General features: G+C 37.8%; 1 protein-coding gene and 1 long non-coding RNA gene across 2 annotated transcripts in view; both read right to left on the reverse strand.

Moving 5' to 3' along the window:
* Positions 1–8,828: 8,828 nt before the first annotated feature.
* The window catches only part of LOC103361797 (uncharacterized), an 18,082-nt gene continuing 12,848 nt past the window's right edge, over positions 8,829–14,062 (reverse strand). Inside the window, exons 3-5 of the mRNA XM_008287986.1 lie at positions 9,418–9,705; positions 9,116–9,259; positions 8,829–9,015 (exon numbers count right to left, since the gene is read on the reverse strand). Of these exons, the coding sequence (XP_008286208.1) occupies positions 8,924–9,015; positions 9,116–9,259; positions 9,418–9,705 (524 nt within the window). The 3' untranslated portion in view covers positions 8,829–8,923. The remainder of the gene's footprint in view (positions 9,016–9,115; positions 9,260–9,417; positions 9,706–14,062) is intronic.
* LOC103361796 (uncharacterized) lies at positions 11,205–11,957 on the reverse strand. Its single transcript, XR_520422.1, has 3 exons — positions 11,887–11,957; positions 11,542–11,601; positions 11,205–11,395 (listed from the first exon to the last, which is right to left on the reverse strand). It is a non-coding gene; the product is annotated as an uncharacterized LOC103361796 (long non-coding RNA).

The raw sequence follows: 14,062 nt of genomic DNA on the forward strand, positions 1-14,062 counted from the left end.
GCAGAAAATATGCGATGGTATCTGGAGACCAATTGCTGCACCTTGACCTCTGATGTCATTAATGTGGGGTGGGCCCACCAGCAGACAGGGTGTGTTGAAAGGTTGCCATGAAAACAAAACAACAAGGATGACCACGAGAAGTAACATCTTTTGCTTTAATGCCCTGCAGGAAGGTGAACTAATGCATCAACTGTTGTTTGCAACAACAGCCAGGAAACATTGTTGGTGAACATTTCTTGTCAGTCATAAAACCACTAAACATAAGCTGAGTATGAAGGGTTCATTTGCAAAAACAGATAACTCCATCTACACAAACCTTCAGAAGACCCACTTTTCCATCATCTACCTGAGACAATATCAATCAAACTTAAGTTATCTCTATTTTTGTCATGTCGTTTCTACTGAGTCAAATCCACTCAATTTCAGTTTGATTGATATTATCTCAAGCAAACAACAACAAAAAAATCTACTGAAATCTACGAAAATTGAGTTATCTGTTGTTGCAAATGAACTCTTCATATACTAAATTTAATCTTTTCACAACCAACACAGCAGACATATTTGCCATGGTGATGGGGGCATGCATAGACTACTGTGTGTTTGCTTTAACAGAAATATGGCTCCATGTCAACATCCCAGACAGATATACAGTTGGAGGAGACGACATTATTCCGGGCGGACAGACAGACAGCTAGCTCTGGGCAGCATCTGCGGCTTCACCATCGTCACCCCATCGTGTGTGTTTTTGTGTCCCTGAAGACCTACCAGGACCTGAAGAGGTTTGCCATGTTCAACAAGATGGCAGTGTGCATAGACGCAGCGGCCCCGTCAGGAGACAACGAGAGCAAACGTTTAGTGTCTTGCCTATCCTAGACGTGCATTCCGCAAAACTAACTAATAAAATGATCCTGAAGAAACGCTCTCTCATCCTGTACTGCTGTGTATGTACAGCAAAATGACAATAAACCTGATTTGATTTGATTTGATATGATCATGGTATTCCTATGAGAATGATTTTACTATCTAGTTCATCAGGTTTCCGTGCAGTGCTACACCACAGATACAGTGACTGCTCTGGTCTTTGCATGTCTCTGTCTTATTCAGATTTAGAATAGTTGCAGTTACCTTGAAAATTGCAACACGCATGCATGTTAAACTATTGTTATTGTTATTGCAATAAAGGAGTGTGGTTGTGGTTGTGGTACAGTTACTCATATTTCATATTAAACTTGCAACTGCACACCATGATACAATCAATGTAGAAACTTTTGTTATTGGCATAAAATGAATTGAATATGGGTGAATCAGTTTGTAAGGCATTCTGGGACTGACCAGAAACGCGATTAAATAGAGGAGCTGAATGTTTAAAAATGTTATCTTGCAAATGAGAGCAATATTTGCCTGGTGGGTAAACTGTTTTTAGAAAAACGAATAAAGCTGTGCAGTGGTATGCCAGAGGGTTCATACATGTTGTGGTTAATGTGGAAGAGAAGGTTACCCTCTTGGATTATATTTTTCTTCTTGGCCTCCAGAATTACAGACAAAACAAAACCAAGTGCTGCTTCGCATAATTGGGCTTATTCTGCTCAAACAGATTGGGATCTGGGAAGTGTGGACACTGGCTCATTGTCTTGTGCTCTTTGTTGTGTTACTTGAGCTATTCCTGAGTATTTTTTGTGGCATGGCAGGGTGCATTGTCCTGCTGTTGTAGGCTGTTGATGTTGAGGAATTCCATTGCAATGGATGGTATACTTGGTCTGGAAAAATGTTTAGGTGGGTGGCATGTGTCAAACTAACATCCACGTTAATGCCAGGACCCAAAGTTTCCCAAGTGAACATTGCATTGTTCGAGATGATCAGTATAATTTAGTTGACGAATCAGGGGTTTTAATGTTGTGGCTGATTGGTGTACGCTAGTTGCGTACCAAGTTCACTGCTGATCTATGCACAAGAGAACTGGAGGAACACTGGATAAAGTAGAAATAATATCTGAGCTGTGTTTATAATAATACATATTATAATTAAGCTGGGTATCAGATTGATTGTTTGTAATATAAAGAAATTGCATCATAGAAAGTCACAAACTACAAAAACACATTTGCAACCGTACACAATGAGCAACACATACATCATACAAAGTATACACACAAACATAATTTTACACGCAGTCTGGTTCAGGGTTATATTTTTAAGTTCAGTCTTTAGTTGAGTTGAGGTACTCCTGAAGAGTATGGCAAGAAAGTTCTTTGGCTTAACTCTGGTCGTTTGTCGAATCGGAATTGCGCATGCGCATTTTCCGACACGCTAGCGCATGCGCAACTACCATCAATTAACGATAGTTGATGTGACAGTTTAAGCATCGTCGTTGTTCCATCCTCCCGCCGTGTTTCTGGTAAGACAGGTTGCTGAAGAATACTGACATTGCCGGGGCGGAATGTGACTTGGGAATTTTTTTAGAACTAATAATTATGTTGTACTACTTGTTGCCGTAAAAGCTAATTACTTGAAGTCAGAATGACGTAACATGTTGCGGGCTAAGTTTACCATTAGCCATAGCTAGCAAGCTAGTCGTGTCTCAATACGAATTGTAGTAGTTTCTAAATGTCAGTTTCATACTAAAAATGTGATTATATGTACACTATAATAAGTCGGTTGTAAGTGTAGTGTCAATGAAAAGTTTTTGCCAAAACACGGGAAGCACCGGTATACTAAATTAACGTTAATTAAAATGGAGGTAGGGACCTTGAGTGGTGAATATTTGAACTGGGAAGTGGTGCTGACCATCATTAATGTTACTGGATACACCTGTGCATTTCTTGCTGTCCATCCATTAACTGTACCCGCTTGACCCCAGCTTACATTGGGAGAGAAGAGGGGTAATAAACCTGCATGCCTGTCTGTAGACGGTGGGAGGAAGCTGGGGCATCCGCAGAAAACCCACGCAGGCACATGGAGCACAGGCAAACTCCACAGAGAAAGCCTCAGCAGGCCAGTGGTTAGACCTCACACAGGTGAGACATTTCATGAAACTGAACTAAATTAACTAAATGAATATTAAGGTGATTCTGACTGTCACAGATTAAACTGCAGCGCTGCGTTTATAAAATATAGCACGTCAAACAATATTTAGAGTGTTGCTCTTTGCAAAGCTTTCAAATCAGCAGTAATGTTCCACAGTTCCAGATGAGTGGTTTCTGCCACTGTACTGAATAGTCTTGTTATTTTCTTGTATTCTCAAGGAAACATAAATGCTATTTTCATACTTATTTATGAAAATCTGTAGTTGCCTTCACATATGCTATATTGCAGCATGTCATTACACTTTCTACATGTGTGCACTGTATTGTTTACATTGTGTAACTGAAACACATGGCATGGCTTTTATTCACAGCCAGCAAAAAAAAAAAAATCTAATTGCCATGATTTTTGATTTTAAAAAATAATGGAAGGTTATACCTTGACAAAATTTCTTAAACTGAACATTATATATATATGTAAATGGGCCATACTATTCTGTCACTTTACCCACTGAATGTGGGTTAGTATATTAATGCTTAGATTGTGTTCCACTCTGTCATATGGCTGTCTGCCAGGGCCATACTGTAAAGTCATGAGCCTGAATGGAGGATAAAAGCTGCAGCTGTGGAATCAGCAGGCAGTCAGACAAAAGTAAATGGAGTCATTCTCCAAATCAAGGCCAACTCACTGGACTGCTGCAGTTGTAACCCAATTACTCCCAGGCCACATGTTTTCAAAGCAGGGGTGTCGGGCAGAGGGGGAAGCCCTCCTTCTTTCTCCTGCAGTCACCCCATAAAAACATTAAGGGGGAAAGAGGGAGGGTGGCAGTGAGAGAAAGTTGGGAAAGTCTTAAACGTTATTCCACATGACCTAAGTATAAAGTCAGTTTCAGATATTGTGGCTGTTGATGAATGCTGGTATATTCTTATATGGTGCGTATGGAAAGATGGCAGGCTGAAGATTGACGCATGTATGGGAATCTCCTTTTGGAAACACACAGTCATAACAAAGGAGGTGTGAATTAAAGAGAATTAGCCAAGACTTTCACCTCATGCTGTTTTATATGTTTTATTTCACACAATGATTTAAATACATTTACAAGATTTCAAAAACATAAGCAAAACACTATTTGACCAAAAGACACTTAGAAGGTAAAGCTTTGGATCCTAAAAGTACAGATGGATGATGACATATGCATTATGGAAAACACTTTTTTGTAGCAAATGTAGAAAAATGTAAAAAGCAGATTTGGAAAAAGGAAAACAAAGGAATACTGAACTGAAAGAGACTGCAGACTCAACATAGACAAACGGAGGCAGCTCCAGAAGTAGAATCATGTAGTTTGTACTACAATGTGTTGTAAGGAGTTATTAATGATGTGACAGTGAGAAGTTGTTCCAAAGAACTGTGTAAAGGATTAACAGATCTCAACCATTAAACTCTTTTAAACCTTCCTTGTCCTCTCCCCCTCGTCATTTCCTTTGCTCTTCACCAGTTACTCCTTGAGCCCAAAGAGTGACAGACGTGCATCTCGATGAAGCTCCTCAAACATGGGATTGCCTCACAGTATAAATGTGGTGAGTTATTTATTTACATTATGAATAACCAATGTGATGAACTGCCATTACCTGACATGACAAAGGAAACTTGACACAGAAGTGATGCACAAAATTGATGCAGCGGATTATTTTAATTTTACAAAATCAAAGTTAGCAGTTGATGCTAAGTCTGAAAATCCAATGTTTAGCAAACAAATAATTCATCCAAATATATTCAGGACCATGCCGTTGAGCCAGTAAAGATAGGAAAAAGGCTAAATAATAATTTGATCAGCATTAATTTTAGCACGATTTAATTTTATCACTAGTACGTGTGTTTTCTTTGACAAAGTGCAAATTGGATGAAGATGTATTGTGAAACAGTCTTTAAAGTCCTAAGGCTAAATTGCTGTACGGTACATTTGTCACACTATATCCCAGATCATATGGTCTGTAATTTAATGCAACCAGTGTAGTTAAGAGGTTCTACCAGGATTTGACAGTGCTCTGCATCAAATACAGATTGAATCAACAGCAACAGTACAATGAAGAAGCAGTTACTGAAGTTATTCTCATAATGATTATGTTCTCATTTTACTATCTGACTGCCTGTGTTGGCTTTTGGCTCCATCCTGTGGTGATGATCAGTGATGATTACTGCTATACTTGCATTTTATCACAGTTCAAAACAGACTTTATTTAAGTTACTAAGCACATCCTTGAAATTTTTAAGAAAGTATCACCTCAGACATGAAACCTAATGTGTCTCTGCTAAACCCACAGCTTTTTCTATTCTGTGTTTCCCCTTCAGCTGCATTAAACGACTTGTGTGTATATTTTTAGAGAGAAAATGGTTGTAGTACCTTAATGCAGACTGAAATATCTGTGAGGAGAATGTTACACTTTAAAAGACAAAGTTATTCAGACCACACATATATGCATGTAGAGGTACAGTTTGTCTCCCACCCTGTGTAGTATGAAAGCGTACTTATGAGCAGTCAAGCCCCTATTACTTGTGTGGTAGAAAATAGCTTTGTCAGCAGTTTACGAAGACTGTTATTGTTGCAAAGGACAGTGCTGTATACGAATATGGTATTTAAAGTGGACAACTCCACTTACATTAAGAAGTTAATACAAATTGAAAGATTTCTTTTCTTTAAGCATCTGTCCTTTATACAGCTACAGCACATGTGAGAACTTGTGGCCCCATCATGTGGTCAGAAATGCTCCCTGCGTGGCTGGTAGCTTGTGTGTAAAGTTTTGTGGTAGTATCTGGAAACAACCTCCAGATGTCACCTAAGTGCGACATTTTTTATTGTTGCACATCACCAACTGCTACTTCCAAACCGGGGTACAATGTAAAGCAGATTATTTTCCACTTTGTCTTCTCAGATGGTAAAAATGTCTTCAGGAAACACAAATGAATTCTATCAGTATGTTTATTTTGAAGTTGAAGAAAGTATGTTTAATTAGAAAGTGAATAGGAAAATCTATGTTTAAGGTTTGAAAATGGTGATGGATTAAAAGTCTTTCACTAATCTGCGAAGTTCAAAGCAGTCACTGAAAGCTGTCTATAAGTTGGTGACACTCTTGCAAGTGATTGAATATGTGTAAGACGGATAATTCATCACAGTGATCATCATGTCTCCCTTTGTTGTTGTCAGAGGAAGTTGTATGACTTTGTGCTTTTCAGCCCTCAGTGTAGGTTTCCCTTCTGGTGCAAAGCATAAGTCTTTTTGATATCAATGATGGCGATATGTTTCTGATTTCAGTGACTTTGACGATCAGAAAACAGCCATGCTACAATACAAAAATAAAAAACTGATCAATTCTTACAAGTCAGCTGCTTTGGCTCTTATCTTTTGGACAAAAATGATCACAAGCACTTTAAGTAACTGCATAGTGTGANAAGGAGCAGCAGCTACGATTTAGGAATGGCAGCACTCATGGGCAGAGGCCTTTTGTTTTCGGGTCATCAGTCCACCATCTCCTTCTTTGGGTGCAATATCTCACAAGTGCCTTTGAAGGAATTTCTTCAGATTTGACCCAAACATCCTTTTTATCCTCAAGATGAACTCATTCGAAGTTAGTGGTCAAAGGTCACTGTGAGCTCATGAACATTTTTTTTTAGCCATAACTGAAAAATTCACAAGGTATTTGTGATTTTCTGACTGCCTGTGTTGGCTTTTGGCTCCATCCTATGGTCAGTGATGATTACTGTTATACTTGCATTTTGTAACAGTTCAAAATAGACTTTATTTAAGTTACTAAGCACATCCTTAAATTTTTTTTAAGAACGTCTCACCTCAGACATGAAACCTAATGTGTCTCTGCTAAACTCACAGCTTTTTCTATTCTGTGTCCACTTCAGCCGCATTAAGCGACTTGTGTGTATATTTTTAGAGAGAAAATGGTTGTAGTACCTTAAAGCTGACTGAAATATCTGTGAGGAGAATGTTACACTTTAAAAAACAAAGTTGTTCAGGCCACACATATATGCATTTAGAAGTACAGTTTGTCTCCCACCCTGTGTAGTATAAAAGTGTACTTGTGAGCAGTCAAGCAGAAGACAGTGCTGTATACAAATGTGGTATTTAAAGTGGACAACTACACTAACATTAAGAAGTTATTACAAATTGAAAGATTTCTTTTCTTTAAGCATCTGTCCTTTATACAGCTACAGTACATGTGAGAACTTGTGGCTCCATCATGTGGTCAGAAATGCTCCCTGCGTGGCTGGTAGCTTGTGTGTAAAGTTTTGTGGTAGTATCTGGAAACAACCTCCAGATGTCACCTAAGAGCGACATTTTTTATTGTTGCACATCACTAACTGCTACTTCCAAACCAGGGTACAATGTAAAGCAGTTTTTTTTTCCACTTTGTGTTCTCAGATGGTAAAAACCTCTTCAGGAAACACAAATGAATTCTATCAGTATGTTTATTTTGAAGGGGAAGAAAGTACGTTTAATTAGAAAGTGAATAGGAAAATATTTGCTTAATGTTTGAAAATGGTGATGGATTAAAAGTCTTTCACTCATCTGCGAAGTTCAAAGCAGTCACTGAAAACTGTCTATAAGTTGGTGACACTCTTGCAAGTGATTGAATATGTGTAAGACGGATAATTCATCACAGTGATCATCATGTCTCCCTTTGTTGTTGTCAGAGGAAGTTGTACGACTTTGTGCTTTTCAGCCCTCAGTGTAGGTTTCCCTTCTGGTGCAAAGCATAAGTCTTTTTGATATCAATGACTGGGATGTGCTTCGGATTTCAGTGACTTTGACGATCAGAAAACAGCCATACTACAATACAAAAATGAAAAACTGATCAATTCTTACAAGTCAGCCGTTTTGGCTCTTATCTTTTGGACAAAAATGATCACAAGCACTTTAAGTGACTGCATAGTGTGATTCATTGGATTTAAGCCTGTGATTGGTTGCTCATTTTAGTTGGCTTTCTCCTCCACTTTTGTTATGTGTATTATCGTGTTCAAAATCCACTTCACTACAGGAAACAACAGCCAACATACCACACAACAAAATTACAAGTTTTGTTGAGGATTTGGATGTTGCAGTGAGGAAGCTTTGTTGATAGATGATCCATTTTAATTACAGTGCTCGCCTCCCCCATTCAAGTTCTCCACCAAAACAATTCCACCTGTCACAAGTTTTAAGAAACAGTGAAGCTGCATCCTTCCCTTAGCTCTGCCAAAGTTCAGTTTAGGACACTTTGCTGGTTCTATTAGTTGTATGGAAACCCTTTAGAGCAGAGTAATCAATCTGTTTGACCTTGGTAATACTTGATACTTTCTATGAAAAAATGAATTACTATACTTAATCGATATGTTTATTTAATTTTATTGACTTTTGATTGTTTATTTGATGTGGACATCACAGTTACATTGGACAAACCAGATGCATTGTTTGAGTGTTTTAGCACATGTGCTAATTCCCAACACTTGTCCACAGGAGGCTTTTGAAATGATAAAAATAGTAAAAGTAAGAGGAGAAGAAAAAAAGAGGGTGAGAAATAAATGATACAGTGTACAACAACATTACAACAGTTAAAGAGAGGCAGTTTGTCAAAACTTTAAAAATAATAAATGTTGTAGCAGTTCTTTACAGTGCTTTCTATCACAAGATAGTTGATTTGAAAACATTCACATTAAAGCATGGTTATTTTTGAAAAGCATATGCGTAAATATTTCAACAGTAAAACAAGTATCCTAATCACATACCAAAGACTTGGTTCACTTTTTTTAATTTTTTTTTTCCCACTGTGTTTATAAGTCAGTGATCCATGATTATAATATGAGGTTACCATTAAGGGTTAAACAAGTGATGCATGCCAGTAAAGCTGTGGAGAAAAAATCATGTTGCATTCTGATGTTCCTCAGATCGGGTTTGTCTTGGTTTTTTTTTCACTTTAACGTCTGTGTAGATGACTTCAGATTCACGGTTATCTGAAAAAAATGAAAACAGACGTGTCATTAGGAGTGATGTGCAAGAAAAAATCTATGTTTTTTTAATCTTTTTTTTTTAGGCAATTTTTCATCTGCTTACCTTCATCAACACTTGTAGGGCTTGTGGGGATTTGTCGTCTTTTTTTCCAAAAAACTATAACAAGACTCAAAGCCAAAAAAGAGAATGCCGTGGCAGCACTTGCAATTACAGCAGCAGTCACAACTGGAAGAGTTGGAACAAAACCTACAAAAAGAAAATATCAGAGAATATTAAATGTGAACATTTCAACGACACTGTACCTGGATGCCTATTAAGTATTTCTTGCTTTCTCTTTCATCCATATTTAAGTTCTGTGACTGAAAATATATATGTAGTTTCAAATAGAATCATCGGTCGTTTACCTGCTGCACCTCCACAGGCTGAGAGGGGATGAACTGTTTCATCTCTGCTGACTTTGTTCCAAACTCGACACGTCACATTTCCAGTCAGCTGCCCATATAATTTGATGTCAACACAGAGTTTTTCAGCTGTCCAGCTGCTCAGGGACTGGTTGTAGTCACTGGTTTGGATCAATACATAACCATCCAAAGTCATAAGGAACTCCACGTTATCTCCCTCGGTGGAACAGCTGACCTGCATCTGTTTTTCTGACAAACATGTCTGAGACACAACTGGCTTTGACACTGGACCTGAAAGACACATAGCCATATATGAACTGCATGCATACATTTAAAGATTAAAACAATTAAGGACCTAAACAGAGTTAGTCAAAGAGCTAGTTCCATTCAGCTTTTTTTGGAATCAGAAAGACAAGCCTAGAGTAGTCGATCTCACAATGTGTATTTTACAGCTGTGTGCTGTACATATTGGTGACAAAGATGTAATTGCAGCGTACAAATAGGACTAAAAGGAAAAGCTATCTTGTTTTTATCATTTGACCACAGACTATAAAAAGCCATGTTAAAATGCAGCCTTTTTCAAAAGACATGAAGCCACAGATCATAAAAGACAGATGAGACTGAGACATTGGCATGGCTGATGCCAGCATGTCAGTGAGGGTGATAGACCTTTTTGCTCCCTACACACATCCATATGGCATTTTGTATTGTTGTTGTCTTCAGTAATGTTCAATGTAGAAATTGTACAAATGAGGAAAAACAATTGAATGAATAAATGTGTCCAGTAAATTGTGTAAGACTTGAATATTCTGATGTCACCCTTAATGTGTCACAGAGTTTAGATAAAGCAGGTTTGCAGATAGGTGAAGCTGTGAGTTTGAGGACAGAGGTCTGCAGCACATTGTGTTACATAATCACAAACATGGCATCACGATGGTGCAGTGGTTAGCTAGCCCCTCACTGCATGTAGGTTCTGGTTAGAACCTGCTGATCGACTGGAGCTTTTCTGTGTGGAGTTTTCATGTTCTCCTCGTGTCTGTGTTAGCTGGTAATTCTAAACTGGTCGTAGACGTGAGCATAGATGCTAATCTGTCTTTGTGATATTCCTGCATAGTGACGGTGACCTGTCCTGTGTGTAACCCATCTCTTGCCCCGTGTCTCCTGGGATATCCTCCAGCTCCCCTGCAACCCTCTATAGGATGAAGTGATATAGCATTGTTGTTGTGGAACAGCTTGTTTTTCCCACAGACTGTATAATACAGTATTATACAGTCTATGGTTTTTCCCATGCTCTCATTCTCCACATATTACCTTGGTCTCTGCTAATGCTCACTAATAAAGGCAAAATGCAAAATGTAAATGTTATTTTTGACCCATGTCATACCTTAATGGGGTAGTGATTTTTTTTTTTTTTAAAAACTAACATTTTTCTGCATAGAAGTAAAAAGACATACGTGTTAAGGTGCATTATTTGAAGAATTAATTAAATCCAGATATTATTAAATATGCATAGAATGCAAAAATATTGACCAAAGTCATGAGCTCAGCTCCCTTCTGACTGATGTTCTACATCAGAGAGTTGATAAACGATTGGAATTAGTAGGAATAGAAACACAGCCATTGTTTAGCAAATAAAACAAGCGAGAAAAACACCTACCTTGTTTTTCTAGGTGTACGTTGACTTCTTTTATTAACTTGCCATCAGAACTGTATTCTTCAAGCTCGTAATCTCCAGAGTGTGTCTTCATGGCGTTAAGTAGTTTGAATTTTCCATTATGGGTGAGTTCAGACTGATTTACAAATTTGTCATCTAGTGTCACTTTCCCAGTTGTGTCCCTTTTTAGAATCATGTATTTGCCATCCTTTGTCAGTCTAATTTCAGTATTTGTTTTATCTGACAGATGAAAAAACAGTGGCTGTCCTAGTGCTCCAAAACACTGACGAGTTCCATTAGAATGTGAAAAATTGCATTCAGTTAACCCTAGAAGAAACAAAATATCTAAATGTTAATCTGAACACAGATTGGAAAAAAAAAAAAAAAAAGATAATATAATAAGAAACAAAAACATTGAATAAATATTTCGTCAGTGAATCCACAGTACACCATACTGATACACTTGTATATACCTTTCACCAGAGCTTTTGCCGCCAGAACTGCGATGATCGTATAGATGACAGTCATTGTTTCTGTAACGCATAAATATGTGAACATTTAGATAAAATCACATTTTGTTTTTATGCTAAAAACCAGTAAATATACAGTTTCTTGAACATATAATTAAGCTCATTCAATGTAAATAGCAAAATCTGAGTTTTAGTCGTAGTAAAAGTGATATGTGTGTGTGTGTGTATCACAATATAATATAAAAATCTGAATTTCTACAATGATGTCATTAAAAGTGCAGTGTTTTTCTACACTAATGTCTGACACATGATTTCAAAATCAATTAGTTCCAAAAATGTGTCACTTACCTCAGTCACAGTGGTGTGATGTATCTCTTGCTATTTGAGACTGACTGAATTTTCACCAGAAGCTGGTTTATGCTCTTCTTCCTCGTGTTATCTCACTGTGTGATGAGAATCAAGGAAGCAGCGACTGTGATGTCACTCTCAGCTTGACAAAGAATGAAGTGCCAGATCCTGCTACGTCTATAGTCACACATGCAGTGCATCTTTCATGATAGACCACTCAGATAAAGACTGCTGACAGAAATAGTGGTGTGTTAGAGTAAAAACCATGGCCGATGCAAGACTTTGTGGCTGAAAGTGTATATTTTCTTTCTGCCCTCAATTTTACCATTTTTTACACAGAACTAAAACATTAGAATAATGGAAAATGACACATTCTTGTCATGGTTCTTCATATTGTAAGCAATAGAAAATATTTTTACATGACTGTATTTGCATGAGGTTGGTAGTTAGTTTCTACAGTTTTCCAATATGTCTCTTCAAAACATTGAGGCTTATAGTTTTCCAGTTTCTAGTCAAGGCCTCTCCACCTCTGCCCCGCTGATCCTGAGAAGGTGGTATACCCTCTGCTGCTTCTTTCTGTTGTCCATAATCAGCTCTTCAGTCTTGCTGACATTTAGGAGGAGGCTGTTGTCTCCGCAGCAGTCCTCCAGGTGGGTGATCTCCATCAAATAGTCCTCCTTGTTGTTGTTGGAGATCAGACCCGCTACTGCTGTGTCATCAGCAAATTTAATGATGGTGTTAGAGTCTGATGTGGACAGACAGTCATTAGTGTACAGTGAGTCCAGCAGAGGGCTCAGCACACAGCCCTGGGGGGCAACGATGTTCAGGGTGCGTGAGGGGGACTTAACTGAGAGTTGCAATTTAGGTTAGCGTGGAGATGGAGGTGTGCATCAGTATGAGCGATAAAGCCATGAAGACCATGAAGTAAAGACAATAAGGCTAAAATGACTTGCAATTTACACTGGCAGTTTCATTGCATTTTGCACAAATGTCCATTTTACCTCAGGTATGAGCTGAGTACAATTTGTTGATCAAAGGTCACTGTAACCTCATGAAACAATTTTTTTGGTCATAACTACAAAAAAAAAAAAATTTTAAATGAAAGCTGCAAGCAGCGTTGAACGGGCCCTCACAGTTCCACACGTGTTGGACGTGGTGCGAAATGTGTTCTGGCCAAAGTGACTATCACCTCACCATAACCCTAACCACAATTGAGGTTAATATGGTCAGCCTGCCAGTAATAGCAAATACAAGTGCAAAACATGTCCTGCCTCATGAAACAAAATATTTTTGGCCATAACTGACAAATTTATAAGGTATTTGTGATGTTTAAGACAAATGAATAGCAGGAGAAAATTATGATGTGATGACATTTTACATCGGAGAGGTCAAAGGTCAGCTTCACTTATATATATATATATTGTGATATATATATTATATCACAATGTTCTGCAAAAACTGTTTTCTGTCGTTTCTCGATAACAGTAGAGAGTGACAATGTTTTACATTTGGTTGGCTACAGAATTAACAAAATTCATCTTGAGAGCTACTTTGAAACCGTTGTAATTGTATAAATTGTCAGTGCTGCAAGTTTTGGAACTTGTAGCTTCTTTGTAGCAACATCTATATTTAAAGTGGATATTCAGAGATCCAAATTGATATCCTGATTCCAGCACAGCCAACGAATAGTCGACAATTGAGCTATTCAGGTCCAGCACTAGTTAATAGTATTTGCAACAGCAGCAGTGACAAATATACTTGTTTGAGAGAATGAGACATTGGATTTATTTAGGGACATGGACATTAAGAGCTTTCATGTAGATTTAGGTTTGTATGAAGGTGTGCCTTTAAGACCTGTAGTTAAAAAAAAAAAAAGAAGAAAAAAATCGCCTTTGTGGTTCTGGTCCATATTCACAAGGACTATTTATACAGAAATGTAATTTACATGAAATGACTGTGTTTTGTTGATCCTACATCATCTGTGCTTTATGAGGACCCACAAGGTAAAGTTCAATTGTGCTGCTCTTGAGCAGATATATATATATATATATATAGATATTATATTTTGTTCTTTCACTTTAGAATTTATTCTGAAGCCACGTAATTCAGATCACAAAATGCTGTGTTTGGTTGTGTCCCTTTAGACACATGGACAGAGTCTGCTTGGAGCCAGAGG

The sequence above is a fragment of the Stegastes partitus genome, unplaced genomic scaffold (genome assembly GCF_000690725.1).
Source record: "Stegastes partitus isolate 25-593 unplaced genomic scaffold, Stegastes_partitus-1.0.2 Scaffold534, whole genome shotgun sequence".
Lineage (NCBI taxonomy): Eukaryota > Metazoa > Chordata > Actinopteri > Pomacentridae > Stegastes > Stegastes partitus.